This window comes from Somniosus microcephalus, chromosome 6 (assembly GCF_052327205.1).
Source record: "Somniosus microcephalus isolate GS21.2 chromosome 6, FLI_Smic_1.0, whole genome shotgun sequence".
Lineage (NCBI taxonomy): Eukaryota > Metazoa > Chordata > Chondrichthyes > Squaliformes > Somniosidae > Somniosus > Somniosus microcephalus.
In genome coordinates this window covers 79,290,518-79,305,201 of record NC_140992.1, presented here as the reverse complement: position 1 = coordinate 79,305,201, position 14,684 = coordinate 79,290,518, and the positions used below count along the sequence as shown (strand labels likewise).

Genomic DNA, 14,684 nt, shown 5'->3' with positions numbered 1-14,684 from the left:
CGCTACTATACTAGCCTCGAAAGAATGCGTAGTGCCAATATTTGAGCTGGTGTCTGTGGGTGAGAGATGCAGTGGCGCGGTGTGTTCTTCCTCCTCCTCTTCTCCTGACTCGCTCTCTACCATGCCCTCAGGGGCAGGCTGCGCAGGTGCTTACTGATTAGCTGAAAGCATAAAGGCACAAGAGTCGGGTTAAGGTGAGGGGAGGGGGGCAGGAAGGGAGAAATGCATGCATACAGCATGATTAGCTGGAAAGTGCAAAACGCTTGTAGGGTGAGGGGGAAGTGGGATGTGAGAAGGAGGAGTTGGGATGAACATACCGTTGTTGCCCCAGGGGAGTCAACATCACTGGTGGCCACGGCGACCACCACCTGGCACCCAATAATCTGCAGCACTCGATTCGCAAGCGCAGACAGTGGTGGGGTGTCGACTTGTCCCCCACCTGTGCGCTCCTGCTCCTTCCTGTTGTGCACCACCTTGGCCTGCAAGAGAAAGGAAAGTGTGTAAGTGAGTGTGGAGCAATGTGTGTGGGTGATGTGCCTGCCATAGTTGAATACCTGTGATTGTGTGCAAGGTGTGAGATGTGGGTGTAAGTGTTGGTAGGTAGAGATTGTTGGTGGGTGAGTGCTGGGGGTATGGTGCTTTGGACAGTGTGTGAAGACTGTGGCACAGATGGTGGTATATAGCATTTGTGGAAGCACAGGCTCACCCTGACCACCCGAGTGAGGTCGTTAACTTTCTTCCTGCACTGTGTGTGGGTCCTGGGGACCACAGTGCTGCCCGAGACATGCTGTGCTACCTTCCTCCACATGGTGCGGAAGACTTGTGGCGAGGGCCTCCTGCCACTTATCTGGAAGGAGGAGAGCATGCCAGGGGATCACAGAGACGCCGTAATTGTGACCATCTCCAAGAAAGATGACAAGTCCGATTGCAGTAATTACAGAGGAGTTTCCCTGCTATCTGCCACAGGGAAAGTCATCGCAAGAATCCTCCTCAATCGCCTTCTCCCAGTGGCCGAAGAGCTCCTCCCAAAGTCGCAATGCGGATTCCGCCCACTAAGGGGCACAATGGACATGATCTTCACCGCACGTCAATTACAAGAGAAATGCAGGGAACAGCACCAACCACTGTACATGGCCTTCTTTGATCTCACAAAGGCCTTCGACACTGTCAACCGTGAGGGTTTATGGAGTGTCCTCCTCAAATTCGGCTGCCCTCAAAAGTTTGTCACTATCCTCTGCCTGCTTCACGACGACATGCAAGCCGTGATCCTGACCAACAGTTCCACCACAGACCCAATTCACGTACGAACCGGGGTCAAGCAAGGCTGTGTCATCGCACCAACGCTCTTCTCAATCTTCCTTGCTGCAATGCTCCATCTCACCCTCAGTAAGCTCCCCACTGGAGTGGAGCTAATTTACAGAACAAACGGGAAACTGTTCAACCTCTGTCGCCTCCAGTCCAGATCCAAGGTCGTCCCATCCTCTGTCGTCGAATTACAGTATGCAGATGATGCTTGCGTCTGCGCTCACTCGGAGGTCGAACTCCAAACCATCGTAAATACCTTCACCGAAGCATACGAGAGTATGGGCCTTACACTAAACATCCGTAAGACAAAGGTCCTCTACCAACCTGCCCCCGCCACACAGTGCTGCCCCCCGATTATCAAAATCCACGACAAGGCCTTGGACAACGTGGACCACTTTCCATACCTCGGGAGCCTACTGTCAACAAGGGCAGACGTCGACGACGAAGTCCAACACCGCCTTCAGTGTGCCAGTGCAGCCTTCGGTCGCCTGAGGAAGAGTGTGTTTGAAGACCAGGACCTCAAACCCGGCACTAAGCTCATGGTCTACAGGGCAGCAGTGATACCTGCCCTGCTGTATGCCTCAGAGACATGGACCATGTACAGCAGGCACCTCAAAGTACTGGAGAGGTACCACCAACGCTGCCTCCGCAAGATCCTGCAAATCCATTGGCAGGATAGGCGCACCAACGTCAGTGTTCTTGCTCAGGCCAACATCCCCAGCATCGAAGCTCTGACCACGCTCAATCAGCTCCGATGGACGGGTCACATTGTCCGCATGCCCGATATGAGACTCCCAAAACAAGCGCTCTATTCGGAGCTCCGGCACAGCAAGAGAGCCCCAGGTGGGCAGAGGAAATGCTTCAAGGACACCCTCAAAGCCTCCTTGAAAAAGTACAACATCCCCGACACCTGGGAATCCCTGGCCCAAGACCGCACAAAGTGGAGGAGAAGCATCCGGGAAGGCGCCAAACACTTCGAGTCTCTTCACCAGGAGCAAGCGGAAGCCAAGCACAGGCAGCGCAAGGCGCGCACGTCAACCCAAGCACCCCACCCACCCGCCCGCCCCTTCAATCACCGTCTGCCTCACCTGTGACAGAGACTGTAGGTCCCGCAGTGGACTCATCAGTCACCTGCGCACTCATTTTTAATGTGGAAGCAAGTCATCCTCGGTTCCGAGGGACTGCCTAAGAAGAAGAGAAGAGAGCACTACGCTCCGTCTCTCCACAGCGAAAACCAATGCTTCATTTGAGAATCTGCGGGCTCTCTCACTGAGGCATGGATCTGCCATGAGCACACCTGGTTCAGTCCTCTGGCACCTTCTCCTTGTTCTGCTTCTGCTTGCTGAGGCAGCTGCACAACCAGCAATGCTGAGATGAGGTGCTCCAGCATCAATGAACCTCCCCCTTAAGAAGTGAAAAAAGCCTGTGGCAATGAGGAGTTGCAATTAGACTGCACCCGATATTGGTCCACTCTGAGTGTAACACCAGTGAACTTGGGTTTTAAGACTTTCTTTAGGACTCCAATCATTTTATGGAGCAGTGAGCACGAATTTTGTGTGCAGTCTAAAGCATGGTGCTAATTCTCCAACTTTTCTACTGACACCACCCATTCCTTGGCTATAATGAATTTCTAGCCCCTTGTCTTTTGAAAAAATCAATTTTAGTCAAAATCTTTCCTATGGCTGGTAAATCTCTGATGAGATGGTGTTGCCATGATGAAACAAGCTGCACTGTGAAAAGACAGGGGACAGGTTCATCACAGAAATCCTCCACAAGATTTAATCATGCTACATGAGAAGACACTGAGCTAAGGCCGAATGCTTCCTCACAGGAGATGGGGAAAATCAAGGGACAATTACCTGGGCCACATTAGTGCACCTCCTGACAGCCAATCTTAGAGCGACAATGAAGGAAGCCAGCAGTCTACTTGCCTGTCCTCTCACTCAGGGATGGTGCATAATACGGGGAGGCCCAGGAAAGGTGAACAACTACCTCGAAAACAGGAATTTACATCTCACTAAATGCTTAAACCAATAATGAATAAATGAAGATGGGAAACTAGATTGAGGCTAAATCTACACACAATCTATCAATGACTAGTCAATTCCCTCCTCTATGTAGAAGCAATAAACTAATACTTATATAGAGAGAGTACAGCAAACAAATAAGACTAGCCAAGACTGAAAAGATATCACTGGCAAAATATTATGTTCTGACTTCAATACTATGTGATTTTGGTCAATAAGCAAAGAAAAATCTATTTCAGAGCAGTGATAGCATAATTACTATCATTTAACAACACTGGCCTCTAGTGTGCAATTGTAACTCTGTAGTTAGCATTCATTTTAACCTAGTGCTGAATGTGTTTGATTTCCTCACCTTTCCCAGTTGTAGAGGTTAATATTTACTTGGATGGCTTGATAAATAAGACCCGCCTGGATTAAAATTCCCTCAGCATCCTGTGCATTTCCAGTAAATAGCAGCAAGTGTGCCATCCGTGACTCCTTTGAGGGCAAATCCTTGATTAAGTTGATATACTGTACTTTATCAATCTGGGAATTTAAAAAAAATTAACAAGTATTTGTTCAATTTGAGCACAATTACAACTTATTTAATTGTGTTGTTCTGTTTAATGTAACATTTTGAACACTGGATTTTTCAGTTGCATACATTTTTGTTAATGTTTATTATTAGCCAGCTGTGGCTCAGTGGGTAGCACACGCGCCTCTGAGTCAGAAGGTTGTGGATTCAAGTCCCGCTCCAGGGACTTGAGCACATAAATCTAGGCTGACACTCCAGTCAGTACTGAGGGCATGCTGCTCTGTCGGAGGTGCTGTCTTTTGGATGAGACGTTGAACCGAGGCCCCGTCTGCTCTCTCAGGTAGACACAAAAGATCCCATGGCACTATTTCGAAGAAGAGTAGGGGAGTTATCCCCGGTGTTCTGGCCAATATTTATCCCTCAATCAACATATCAAAAAGTTTCTCTGGTCATTATCACATTGTTGTTTGTGGGAGCTTGCTGTGTGTAAATTGGCTGCCACGTTTCCCACATTACAACAGTGACTACACTCCAAAAAGTACTTCATTGGCTGTAAAGCACTTTAGGATGTCCTGAGTTTATGATAGGTGCTATAGAAATGCAAGTTTTACTCTGCTGCTATTGAAGCATTGCAAATTTAGGCAATTATTTACTTTCCATTGAATTTCTTTGTAATCATTTTATTTCTACCCAGATAGAAAGGCTAAAAAGAAGCCTGGGGGTAAACAACAAACTTCAGAAAGTTTGCAGCCCAGATGAACAACTGTCCATGCAGGAATTGGATTCCATTTTTTGGACAATGGTCCAGAGAAGTGGTCCCTCTCTATGAATGAGAAGCTAAAAGGTCTGGAGAGAACCTGCAGTAATGTCTGCCACACGTTAAGGTTAACAAACTGAGTGTGAAGCAATATTGAATTAACTTGACTAGACCACCTCCTCTGGAATGTACATTTCCAAGGAAAGTCTAGGGAGAGATGTAGTGGTTTTTGTTGAGGTTCATCCTGAGCAGCTCCATAACACAGGACTCTGTTCTCTACTGACCGTTCCTGAGGACACATACCGAAGGAAAAACAGCTGTTGCTGGAAGGACATCAACTCAGGCCCTTTGCTGGCCTTCCAGAGCAAGGAACTGTCCAAGTGTTGCAGTCTGGCACATTCCATGGTCTAAGACTCTGCACTGAGGGATGCACTGACATTTGGTGCAGCTGCCACAAAGGTAAAATAAGGAACAGCCACAATCTGAAGCCATTCCTGCCATTATATTTGTGCACTGGGGGCTTAAATTCATATGTAGCATTCTTTCAGTTTGAATGTTTACAAAAGAACCAAATGTGAATAACCACCTCTGGAAACTGTGTATCTCCAATTTATGTAGCACCATCCAAATAGATACAAATCAATGTATTAGTGCCAACACTAACTGTATACTTCAATGTTAATTTAGTATCTGTTAAAATGCAATGTTTGGATAGAAATTAATATATCAGTCCCAACACTACCTGGAATGATGCAACTCAAATGCCCTCTGCACTATGATTATGACCGTACAATTTGCAGAATGTTTTTTTTTTCAAATGTGTTTTTGTGTATTTGTTACATTTATGAATAAAGTTTATTGTCGGAAAAAAATACTTGACTGGAGAGGGAGACTGGAGGCGAGCTTCCTTCTGGGACTCATAGCAGCCAATTTTTGTGCCCCTTACACTGGATTTTGGGCACAAATGAGACTGAAATTGGGTGGAAATGGGGCTAGCTGACATGTGGTGAAAGCTCCTTGGTAGACAGTACAACACCCCCAGCAATCTCTCATTCTCAGAAAGCACCTTTTAAAATCTGAGTCCGAGGTCCACATTTCTGTTGTATTTCTTCCTTTGTCACCACTACTTGCTCCTGCTCAATTAGGTTTTGTGCATATCCCAGTGCACTCCCCTCAAAGTCACTGTCTAATTTGCCTATTAGCTTCACAGGCTAAAATTGAATGCTGGTGCATCTTCAGCAGGGCTTTCCTTATCTCTGCCCCTGCCCCCCAAGTTCAAGTCAGGGAAAGAGAAAGAAACAAGCGTATGTCAGATCATGTTCAATATTAGACTGTATGAGGTTTGTAGGTTCATTAGCCTATGTGGGTGTAGTGACTCAGGCAGTGAGTGAAGGAGTGAGGCATGAAAAAGGGAGATGGAAAAGTTGTTCACATGCCCTGATCTAGGAACTGGCCTGCTGCTTCCTCAGTATTGTCTCAGCTCACGATTTGTATAACTGCCTCTTCAGAAGACATGGAGCTTGGGGCTTTTATCCCTCTTGTTACGGGTAATCTTCTCCTATTAAGAGTAGAAGGAGTTACAACTGACACTGGCAAAATGGATTTCAGACTTCACCATGCATCAGTCTACTGAGCCATAGTGTGCATGATGGCAGCAAGAAACACCAAGCTTTTGCAGTAGCTAGAAGACATTGTTAGGAGGAGCAGTTATTCAGAGTGAGAGAAAAACAGGAAGAAGGTGCAGGTAAGTCTTTTTTGCTGCCTATTGTGTAACCCTAAGAAGCAGGCAAGGAAATAATAGTCTATATGAGGCTTTGGGAGTGGTTCCATGAATATAACTCAAAAGTGTAACATATTAGAGAGATTAATGACAAAGATATGATTTTAAAAAGACATTTTATTCATATACCTCGCCAATTGCTGCATAAGCTACCTCTGCTGTCATAAGGTCTTTGTGCGCAATTGCCATGGCAGCAAGGCATGACCACATTGTTTGTTCCTGTTCGTGGAAAAAAAAATAGCAATAGGTTTAGTACAAGTACAATGAAAATGGGTTGCAGTTTTAAGTTACATTAGCTTTTTAATAGGCTTATATTGGGTTTGTATGTTTATGTAGTTATGATCTTATCCATAAAGGTCTTTATAATGATCATGCAGGTTCATCCCCTATGTCTGTGTCCTCTAACTATTTTCTGACTAGCTCATTGGGAGCCATGCAGGTCTGAACTTTACCACTGAAATTAAAACATGATAATAAAGCACTTTTTAAAACTGTTTTTACATCTTGCAAATATTCTTCGCCCCTCCTCTCAAAGTGTTGAATCCCGAGGCGGGAGAGCTTGAAGGCTTAAAAGGGAGCAGTCAGAGGCAACGAGGCCCACAGCCCCGAGACCGGAGAAGCAGCGGACCTGCGCGGGAGCAGCCCGAGGCGGGAGAGCTTGAAGGCTTAAAAGGGAGCAGTCAGAGGCACCGAGGCCCACAGCCCCGAGACCGGAGAAGCAGCGGACCTGCGCGGGAGCAGCCCGAGGCGGGAGGGCTTGAAGGCTTAAAAGGGAGCAGTCAGAGGCACCGAGGCCCACAGCCCCGAGACCGGAGAAGCAGCGGACCTGCGCGGGAGCAGCCCGAGGCGGGAGAGCTTGAAGGCTTAAAAGGGAGCAGTCAGAGGCACCGAGGCCCACAGCCCCGAGACCGGAGAAGCAGCGGACCTGCGCGGGAGCAGCCCGAGGCGGGAGAGCTTGAAGGCTTAAAAGGGAGCAGTCAGAGGCACCGAGGCCCACAGCCCCGAGACCGGAGACGCAGCGGACCTGCGCGGGAGCAGCCCGAGGCGGGAGAGCTTGAAGGCTTGAGAGGGAGCAGTCAGAGGCACCGAGGCCCACAGCCCCGAGACCGGAGAAGCAGTGGACCTGCGCGGGAGCAGCCCGAGGCAGGAGAGCTTAAAGGCTTGAGAGGGAGCAGTCAGAGGCACCGACCAATCCAGGTTCCAGGAGAGAGGTAAAAAGTAATCCAAGTGTGACGTCACCAGGGAGCAGGTAAGTGATTGGTTGGTGAGTATTTCTCTCTTTTCAATACAAGCTTGAGTTCTGTGGTGTTAAATTTCTGTGGTGTAGTGGGGATAGTTGGTAAATAAAGCGCCCTAGAGTATACCTGTAACTGGGGTATTGAATAAATTTGTTAATTAATTAAAGGAGTAAGTCATGGCAGGAGAGTTCAGACCCGTGTTCTGCTCCTCTTGCTCCATGTGGGAAGTCAGGGACGCTGCCAGTGTCCCTGACAACCATGTGTGCGGGAAATGCATCCAGCTGCAGCTACTTGTAGACCGCATTGCGGCGCTCGAGCTGCGGGTGGATGAATTTTGGAGCATGCGCGATGCTGAGAGGGTCGTGGATAGCACGTTTAGCGAGTTGTTCACGCCTCAGGGTAGGGCAGCACAGGGGGTGACCATCAGGCGGAGCAACAAAGGCAGGCAGGTAGTGCAGAGAACCCCTGCGGACATCCCCCTTTCAAACAGGTATACCAAGTTGGATACTGTTGAGGGGGATGACTCACCAGGGGAAGGCAGCAGCAGCCAGCTTCCTGGCACCAGGGACGCTTCTGCTGCTCAGGAAGGGAGGAAAAAGAGTGGGAGAGCAATAGTGGTAGGGGATTCTATCGTAAGGGGAACAGATAGGCGTTTCTGTGGCCGCAAACGTGACTCCAGGATGGTTTGTTGCCTCCCTGGGGCCAGGGTCAGGGATGTCACTGAGCGGCTACAGGGCATTCTTAAGGGGGAGGGTGAGCAGGCAGAGGTCGTGGTCCACATTGGGACCAACGACATAGGTAGGAAGGGGGATGAGGTCCTGCATCAAGAATTTAGGGAGCTAGGTAACAGATTAAAGAGCAGGACCTCAAAGGTTGTAATCTCTGGATTACTCCCAGTGCCACGTGCTAGTGAGTATAGGAATGGGAGGATAGAGCAGATGAATGCATGGCTAAAGAGTTGGTGTAGGGGGGAGGGTTTTACTTTCCTGGATCACTGGGCCTGCTTCTGGGAAAGGTGGGACTTGTACAAGTCGGACGGGTTGCACCTGAACCAGAGTGGGACAAATATCCTTGCGGGGAGGTTTGCTAGCACTGTTGGGGGGGGGGGTTTAAACTAACTTGGCAGGGGGATGGGATACAGAGGGGAGCTGAAATAGGGGGTGATGTGCTGCCAATTATAGAGAAAAAAACAAGTCAGCTTGGTAGACAGGGCAAATATATAAGGGCAAGGCTGGATGGCATCTATTTTAATGCAAGGAGTCTTGCAAGTAAGGTGGATGAACTGAAGGTGTTGATAAACACATGGGAGTATGATATTGTTGCTATCACGGAGACATGGTTGAGGGAGGGGCAAGACTGGCAGCTCAATATTCCGGGGTACAGAATCTTCAGGCGAGACAGAGGGGGAGGTATAAGAGGAGGGGGTGTCACAATATTAATTAAGGAGTCAATTACTGCAGTAAGGAGGGATGATATATTAGCAGGTTCCTCTAATGAGGCCATATGGGTGGAGCTTAAAAACAAAAAGGGGGCAAGCACTTTGCTGGGAGTGTACTATAGGCCTCCAAACAGTCAGGAGGAGATAGAGGAACAGATATGTAGGCAAATCTCAGAGGAATGTGCAAATAATAGGGTAATAATAATGGGGGATTTCAACTTCCCCAATATTAACTGGGATAGTCAGAGTGTGAAAGGCTCAGAGGGTGTAGAATTCTTAAAGTGCATCCAGGAGAGCTTTTTGAGCCAGCATGTAGAAAGTCCTACAAGAGAGGGGGCGGTACTGGACCTAATTCTAGGGAATGTGGCCGGCCAAGTGGAAAAAGTGCTAGTAGGTGAGCACTTTGGTGACAGTGACCATAATATGGTAAGATTTAAGGTGGTCATGGAAAAGGACAGGGATGGGCCGGAAATAAAGGTTCTAAATTGGGGGAAGGCCGATTTTAATAGGATAAGGCAGGATCTGGCCAAAATGGACTGGGATCAGCTACTTGTAGGAAAATCCGCATCAGAGCAATGGGAGGCTTTCAGAAGGGAGATTGGGATCATACAATGGCAACATGTTCCTGTAAAGGTCAAGGGTGGTTCCAAAAACCACAGGGAACCTTGGATGTCAGGGGATATACGAGAATGGATTAGGAAAAAAAGGAGGGCTTTTGGCAGATACAAAAGGCTAAAGACGGAGGAAGCCCTAGAGGAGTACAAAAAGTGCAGGGGGATACTTAAAAAATAAATTAGGAGATCAAGGAGGGGCCATGAAATAACACTGGCGAGCAAAATAAAGGAAAATCCTAAGATGTTTTATAAGTATATTAAGGGTAAGAGGATAACTAGGGAAAAAATAGGGCCCATTAGGGACAAAAGTGGCAATCTGTGTGTGGAGCCGGAAGATGTAGGAGGGGTTCTAAATGAATTTTTTGCATCTGTTTTCACAATGGAGAAGGACGATGTTGACATAGAAATAGGGCGGGGGGACTGTGATATGCTCGAACATATTCACATCGAGAGGGAGGAGGTATTGGCGGTTCTAGCTGGCCTAAAAATGGATAAATCCCCAGGCCCGGATGAAATGTATCCCAGGCTGCTGTGTGAGGCAAAGCAAGAGATTGCGGGGGCTCTAACACATATATTCAGAACCTCTCTGGCCACAGGGGATGTGCCAGAGGACTGGAGAACCGCTAATGTAGTACCATTATTCAAGAAGGGAAGTAGGGAAAAACCGGGGAACTACAGGCCAGTGAGCCTAACATCAGTGGTAGGAAAATTATTGGAAAAACTTCTGAGGGACAAAATTTATCTCCACTTGGAGAGGCAAGGATTAATCAGGGATAGTCAACATGGCTTTGTCAAGGGAAGATCATGTCTGACTAATTTGATTGAATTTTTTGAGGGGGTGACTAGGTGTGTGGATGAGGGTAACGCAGTGGATGTGGTATATATGGATTTCAGTAAGGCCTTCGATAAAGTCCCGCACAGGAGACTGGTCAAGAAGGTAAGAGCCCATGGAATCCAGGGTGCCTTGGCACATTGGATACAAAACTGGCTTAGTGACAGAAGGCAGAGGGTGATGGTCGAAGGTTGTTTTTGTGACTGGAAACCTGTGGCCAGTGGGGTACCACAGGGATCGGTGCTGGGTCCCTTGCTGTTTGTGGTCTACATTAATGACTTGGATATGAATGTAAAAGGTATGATCAGTAAGTTCGCGGATGATACAAAAATTGGTAGGGTGGTAAATAGCGAGGAGGGTAGCCTCAGTCTGCAGGACGATATAGATGGGTTGGTCAGATGGGCGGAACAGTGGCAAATGGAATTTAACCTGGAAAAGTGCGAGGTGATGCACTTTGGGGGGGGGGCTAACAAGGCAAGGGAATACACAATGAATGGCAAGACCCTAGGCAAGACGGAGGGTCAGAGGGATCTGGGTGTGCAAGTACACAGATCCCTGAAGGCGGCGGAACAGGTGGATAAGGTGGTAAAAAAGGCATATGGGGTACTTGCCTTCATTAGCCGAGGCATTGAATATAAGAGCAAGGAGGTTATGATGGAACTGTATAAAACACTGGTTAGGCCACAGCTGGAATACTGTGTGCAGTTCTGGTCGCCACACTACAGGAAGGATGTGATCGCGTTGGAGAGGGTGCAGAGGAGGTTCACCAGGATGTTACCGGGGCTGGAGCGCTTCAGCTATGAAGAGAGACTGGGCAGATTGGGTTTGTTTTCCTTGGAGCAGAGGAGGCTGAGGGGGGACATGATTGAGGTGTACAAAATTATGAGGGGCATAGATAGGATGGATGCTGAGGAGCTTTTTCCCTTAGTAGAGGGGTCAATAACTAGGGGACATAGATTCAAGGTAAAGGGCGGGAGGTTTAGAGGGGATTTGAGGAAGAACTTTTTCACCCAGAGGGTGGTTGGAGTCTGGAACTCACTGCCTGAAAGGGTTGTGGAGGCAGGAACCCTCACAACATTTAAGAAGCATTTGGATGAGCACTTGAAATGCCATAGCATACAAGGCTACGGACCAAATGCTGGAATATGGGATTAGATCAGACAGGGCTTGATGGCCGGCGCGGATACGATGGGCCGAAGGGCCTCTATCCGTGCTGTATAACTCTATGACTCTATATAAGGCTGGTTCCCCAAACAGATAGTTCTGGTAAGATGCAACATTCACGGAAGCACTGGTTGGGAAATAGCTGGCTTGCAGCTTCTCATTTTCCATCCAGGAGTGCCTGATTGGGGGAATTGGTCTATATTCCCAAGGACACGGGACTCCCTCTGGTACCTTGCTCAAGGATGTGCCTTGACAGCGAGTGCCAGCAGGTTGTTCCACCATGGGGAATATCACAATGCAGCCCACAAAATGGATGTTCCATCATCGGTCACTGGATGGCAATCAGGAGTATGAACACTAGTAAATTTTTCCCTCCCTAGCCGAGGCATACTGACATCAACTGTAGCATCCTTACCATCCCACAGCTGCCATCAACTAACTCAGCACCACCTGGTATCAAACATACATGGGACCTTACTGGTTTGTATGGCTCATTCACTCACTAGATAAGCTTGTTGAGTTATCGGGGAAGCTGTCAATAAGCCACGTAATAGATCTATATTTTTCCTTTACAGCAGTACATCCATGGAATATTCAACATCTTATCCATGACCTTTTCATTGTAGATGTATAAATATATTTTCGATTTAAAAATATTGTTTTAGCTACATGACACGTTTCTTAATTAAATCAAATCTCGAGATAGTTGTATTTTATCCATTCAAAAAAACAAATGAAGCAAAGATTATAAATGTTGCCATATTGGTTACCTCTAACTATGTATATAATAAACTTACACCAAAGTGATTCCCCTTCAGAATAATATAATCTTATTTTATGGTTGATCTGAGCAGATATTTGTCCTCCTGCTCTCTTTTTGTTAAATGGACAATACTGCTGTATTCAGGAAATCATGGATGGCTCCAGGTCCTAAACAGCCTGTTCTGATAACTGTACTGCAGCACTACCATATCAGAGGCTGCCAACAAGCTCCTGCTGCAGCAGACATTGAAACAAAGTCTTAAACATATTTATAAAGAACAGTTGATAATTTTGCTACATCTAGTACACAGAGGAAACCTTTACCAATTGTGTCTGTTGCAGTACAAGTATTCCAATGACATTTTGATGTTATTTTTTAAAAATTAAAATTGAGAAAAATAATTTGTAATTCCAGATGTTATCAGTCCTGGTGATGCTGCTATAGCATCCTTTCTAGATAAAAGTGTGAATGGAATCAAACTGTAGCTGGTCCTGGTGGTCAGTCACTGTTCCTTTATAGGGGACCCGAGCTTTCTTATTGCTCCTGTTGGCGGGGAGTTTGAAAAAGCGAGAAGTTCAAGTCGCGGACTTCACATCTTTAAATCCACTTTACCAATGTCACATAATTCCTTCAAACTTGACTCATTTGGCTCTAAAATAACTCACACCTGCTTCAAGTTCAGGCAGTTTTCAGTTTCTGCAACTGGATACCAAATATCCAATTATATAAGTTGCTATTAATATAAAAATGGAATAGGAGTTCCAAATTTTTCACACAGATAAAATGCCCATTTGAGTAACTATGCAAAAGACAGATTTTTGTCTATACTTTTTAATGGTTGAAACTGGTGTTTCACAAGGTGCTTGTGAGGAGGGTTGACCTCTGCGCCACTCCGCAGCACCATTCCACAGGTCAACTTTGCAGTATGCCTGCAAGAAGGAGCAGCCAGGTTTCAAGCCACTGCTGACCATTACTGTTCCTGCATGTGCCAGCCCTATGCTGCAAGGTCGCTGCAGCTATCCGATGGCAAAGTTCCGCATTTTCCTCGCTGCTGACTCAGAATCTGAGAAGACAAGTCCCCTTGTCATTCCCAGGTAGGTGTCAGGATGCCACTAAACAGGTAATGCTCGCTCTTGTTCACCCTGGCATGCCCTCTTTCATACAATAACATGTAAAGCATGGAGTGCTTCTACAGAATATTCCAGCATAAGTCAAGCATTCATAGCTTGTAGTGATCCCACTAGTGTTGGCTGTGCCGCCTCCTCGGGGGAGTCCTTACCAGGACGACCACTAAAAACAAAATCATTTCACATTTCTCTGCAGATGCAGGGGTGAAGATGCCAGCAAGAGGGCATGGAACACATCTTGGGCAGTCTGACTTGCTTGGCATCTTTCACCGGGTCTTCCTCTGCCTCCAAGCATCAGCTTGGAGGATCCCAATTGGTAAACCCACCAGTCACAATAAAGAGAGGCAAAACATAAATAAGTAGCAACTACTGGCACAAAATATCTCAAAAGCTTAAATGGCTGGAAAATGCACAAAAATTACCACCAAGGGCCCAGAAAAGGTCTCAAAACATTTACCTTTACCTGCGGGAATTGGCTATCACGTTTCCCACGTTACAACAGTACTTCAAAAGTACTTCATTGGCTGTAAAGCACTTTGAGACATCCGGTGGTCATGAAAAGTGCTATATAAATGCAAGTCTTTCTTTTAACATCTGCGGACTACTTAAAGGGCCTCCTGCCTGAAGGTCTGCCTTAGGCTCCCTTTTCACTAGGTTTCCTGGGCATCGTGGGGGCTTGGCATACACTGGCAGCAAAATGGAGCAGCATCCATCCCTGTTGCCTTTTGCATATAGTAATGAAGCTGCAGTCTGCTTCAGTTGGGAGCTTCAATTGCCTTCCCATTCCTAAATAATAACAGAAAATGCTGGAAAAACTCAGCAGGCCAGGCAACATCCGTGGAGAGAAAATAGAGTCAACGTTTCGGGTCAAACCCTTTGTCAAGACTGAAGGCCAGGCTGGGAGAGAACAAAAGAGAAGTGAAGAGACATTAAGAGGTATTCAAAACGAGGTGAGATGGTGATAGGACTAGTGGAGACAAAAGACGGCTCTAGATTAGGTGTGAAATGCGCTGGCAGAATGGGAGACAGCTGCCATGTAGGAGAGAAAAAAAAGGGGGGGGGGAAGGGCCAAAACAAAGGTGTGGATATAAAATAAGTAAAAATGTAATGGGGGCCAAGGTTATG

At 46.9% G+C, this 14,684-nt stretch overlaps 1 protein-coding gene across 3 annotated transcripts in view; it reads right to left on the bottom strand.

Moving 5' to 3' along the window:
- LOC147115826 (intraflagellar transport protein 80 homolog) overlaps positions 1–14,684 on the bottom strand; it is a 68,619-nt gene that overhangs the window by 35,949 nt on the left and 17,986 nt on the right. For all 3 annotated transcript variants that reach the window (XM_085990421.1, XM_085990419.1, XM_085990420.1), the window contains 2 exons: positions 6,513–6,602; positions 3,685–3,857 (listed from right to left, as the gene is read on the bottom strand). In XM_085990421.1, coding sequence (XP_085846547.1) covers positions 3,685–3,857; positions 6,513–6,602 — 263 coding nt within the window. The remainder of the gene's footprint in view (positions 1–3,684; positions 3,858–6,512; positions 6,603–14,684) is intronic.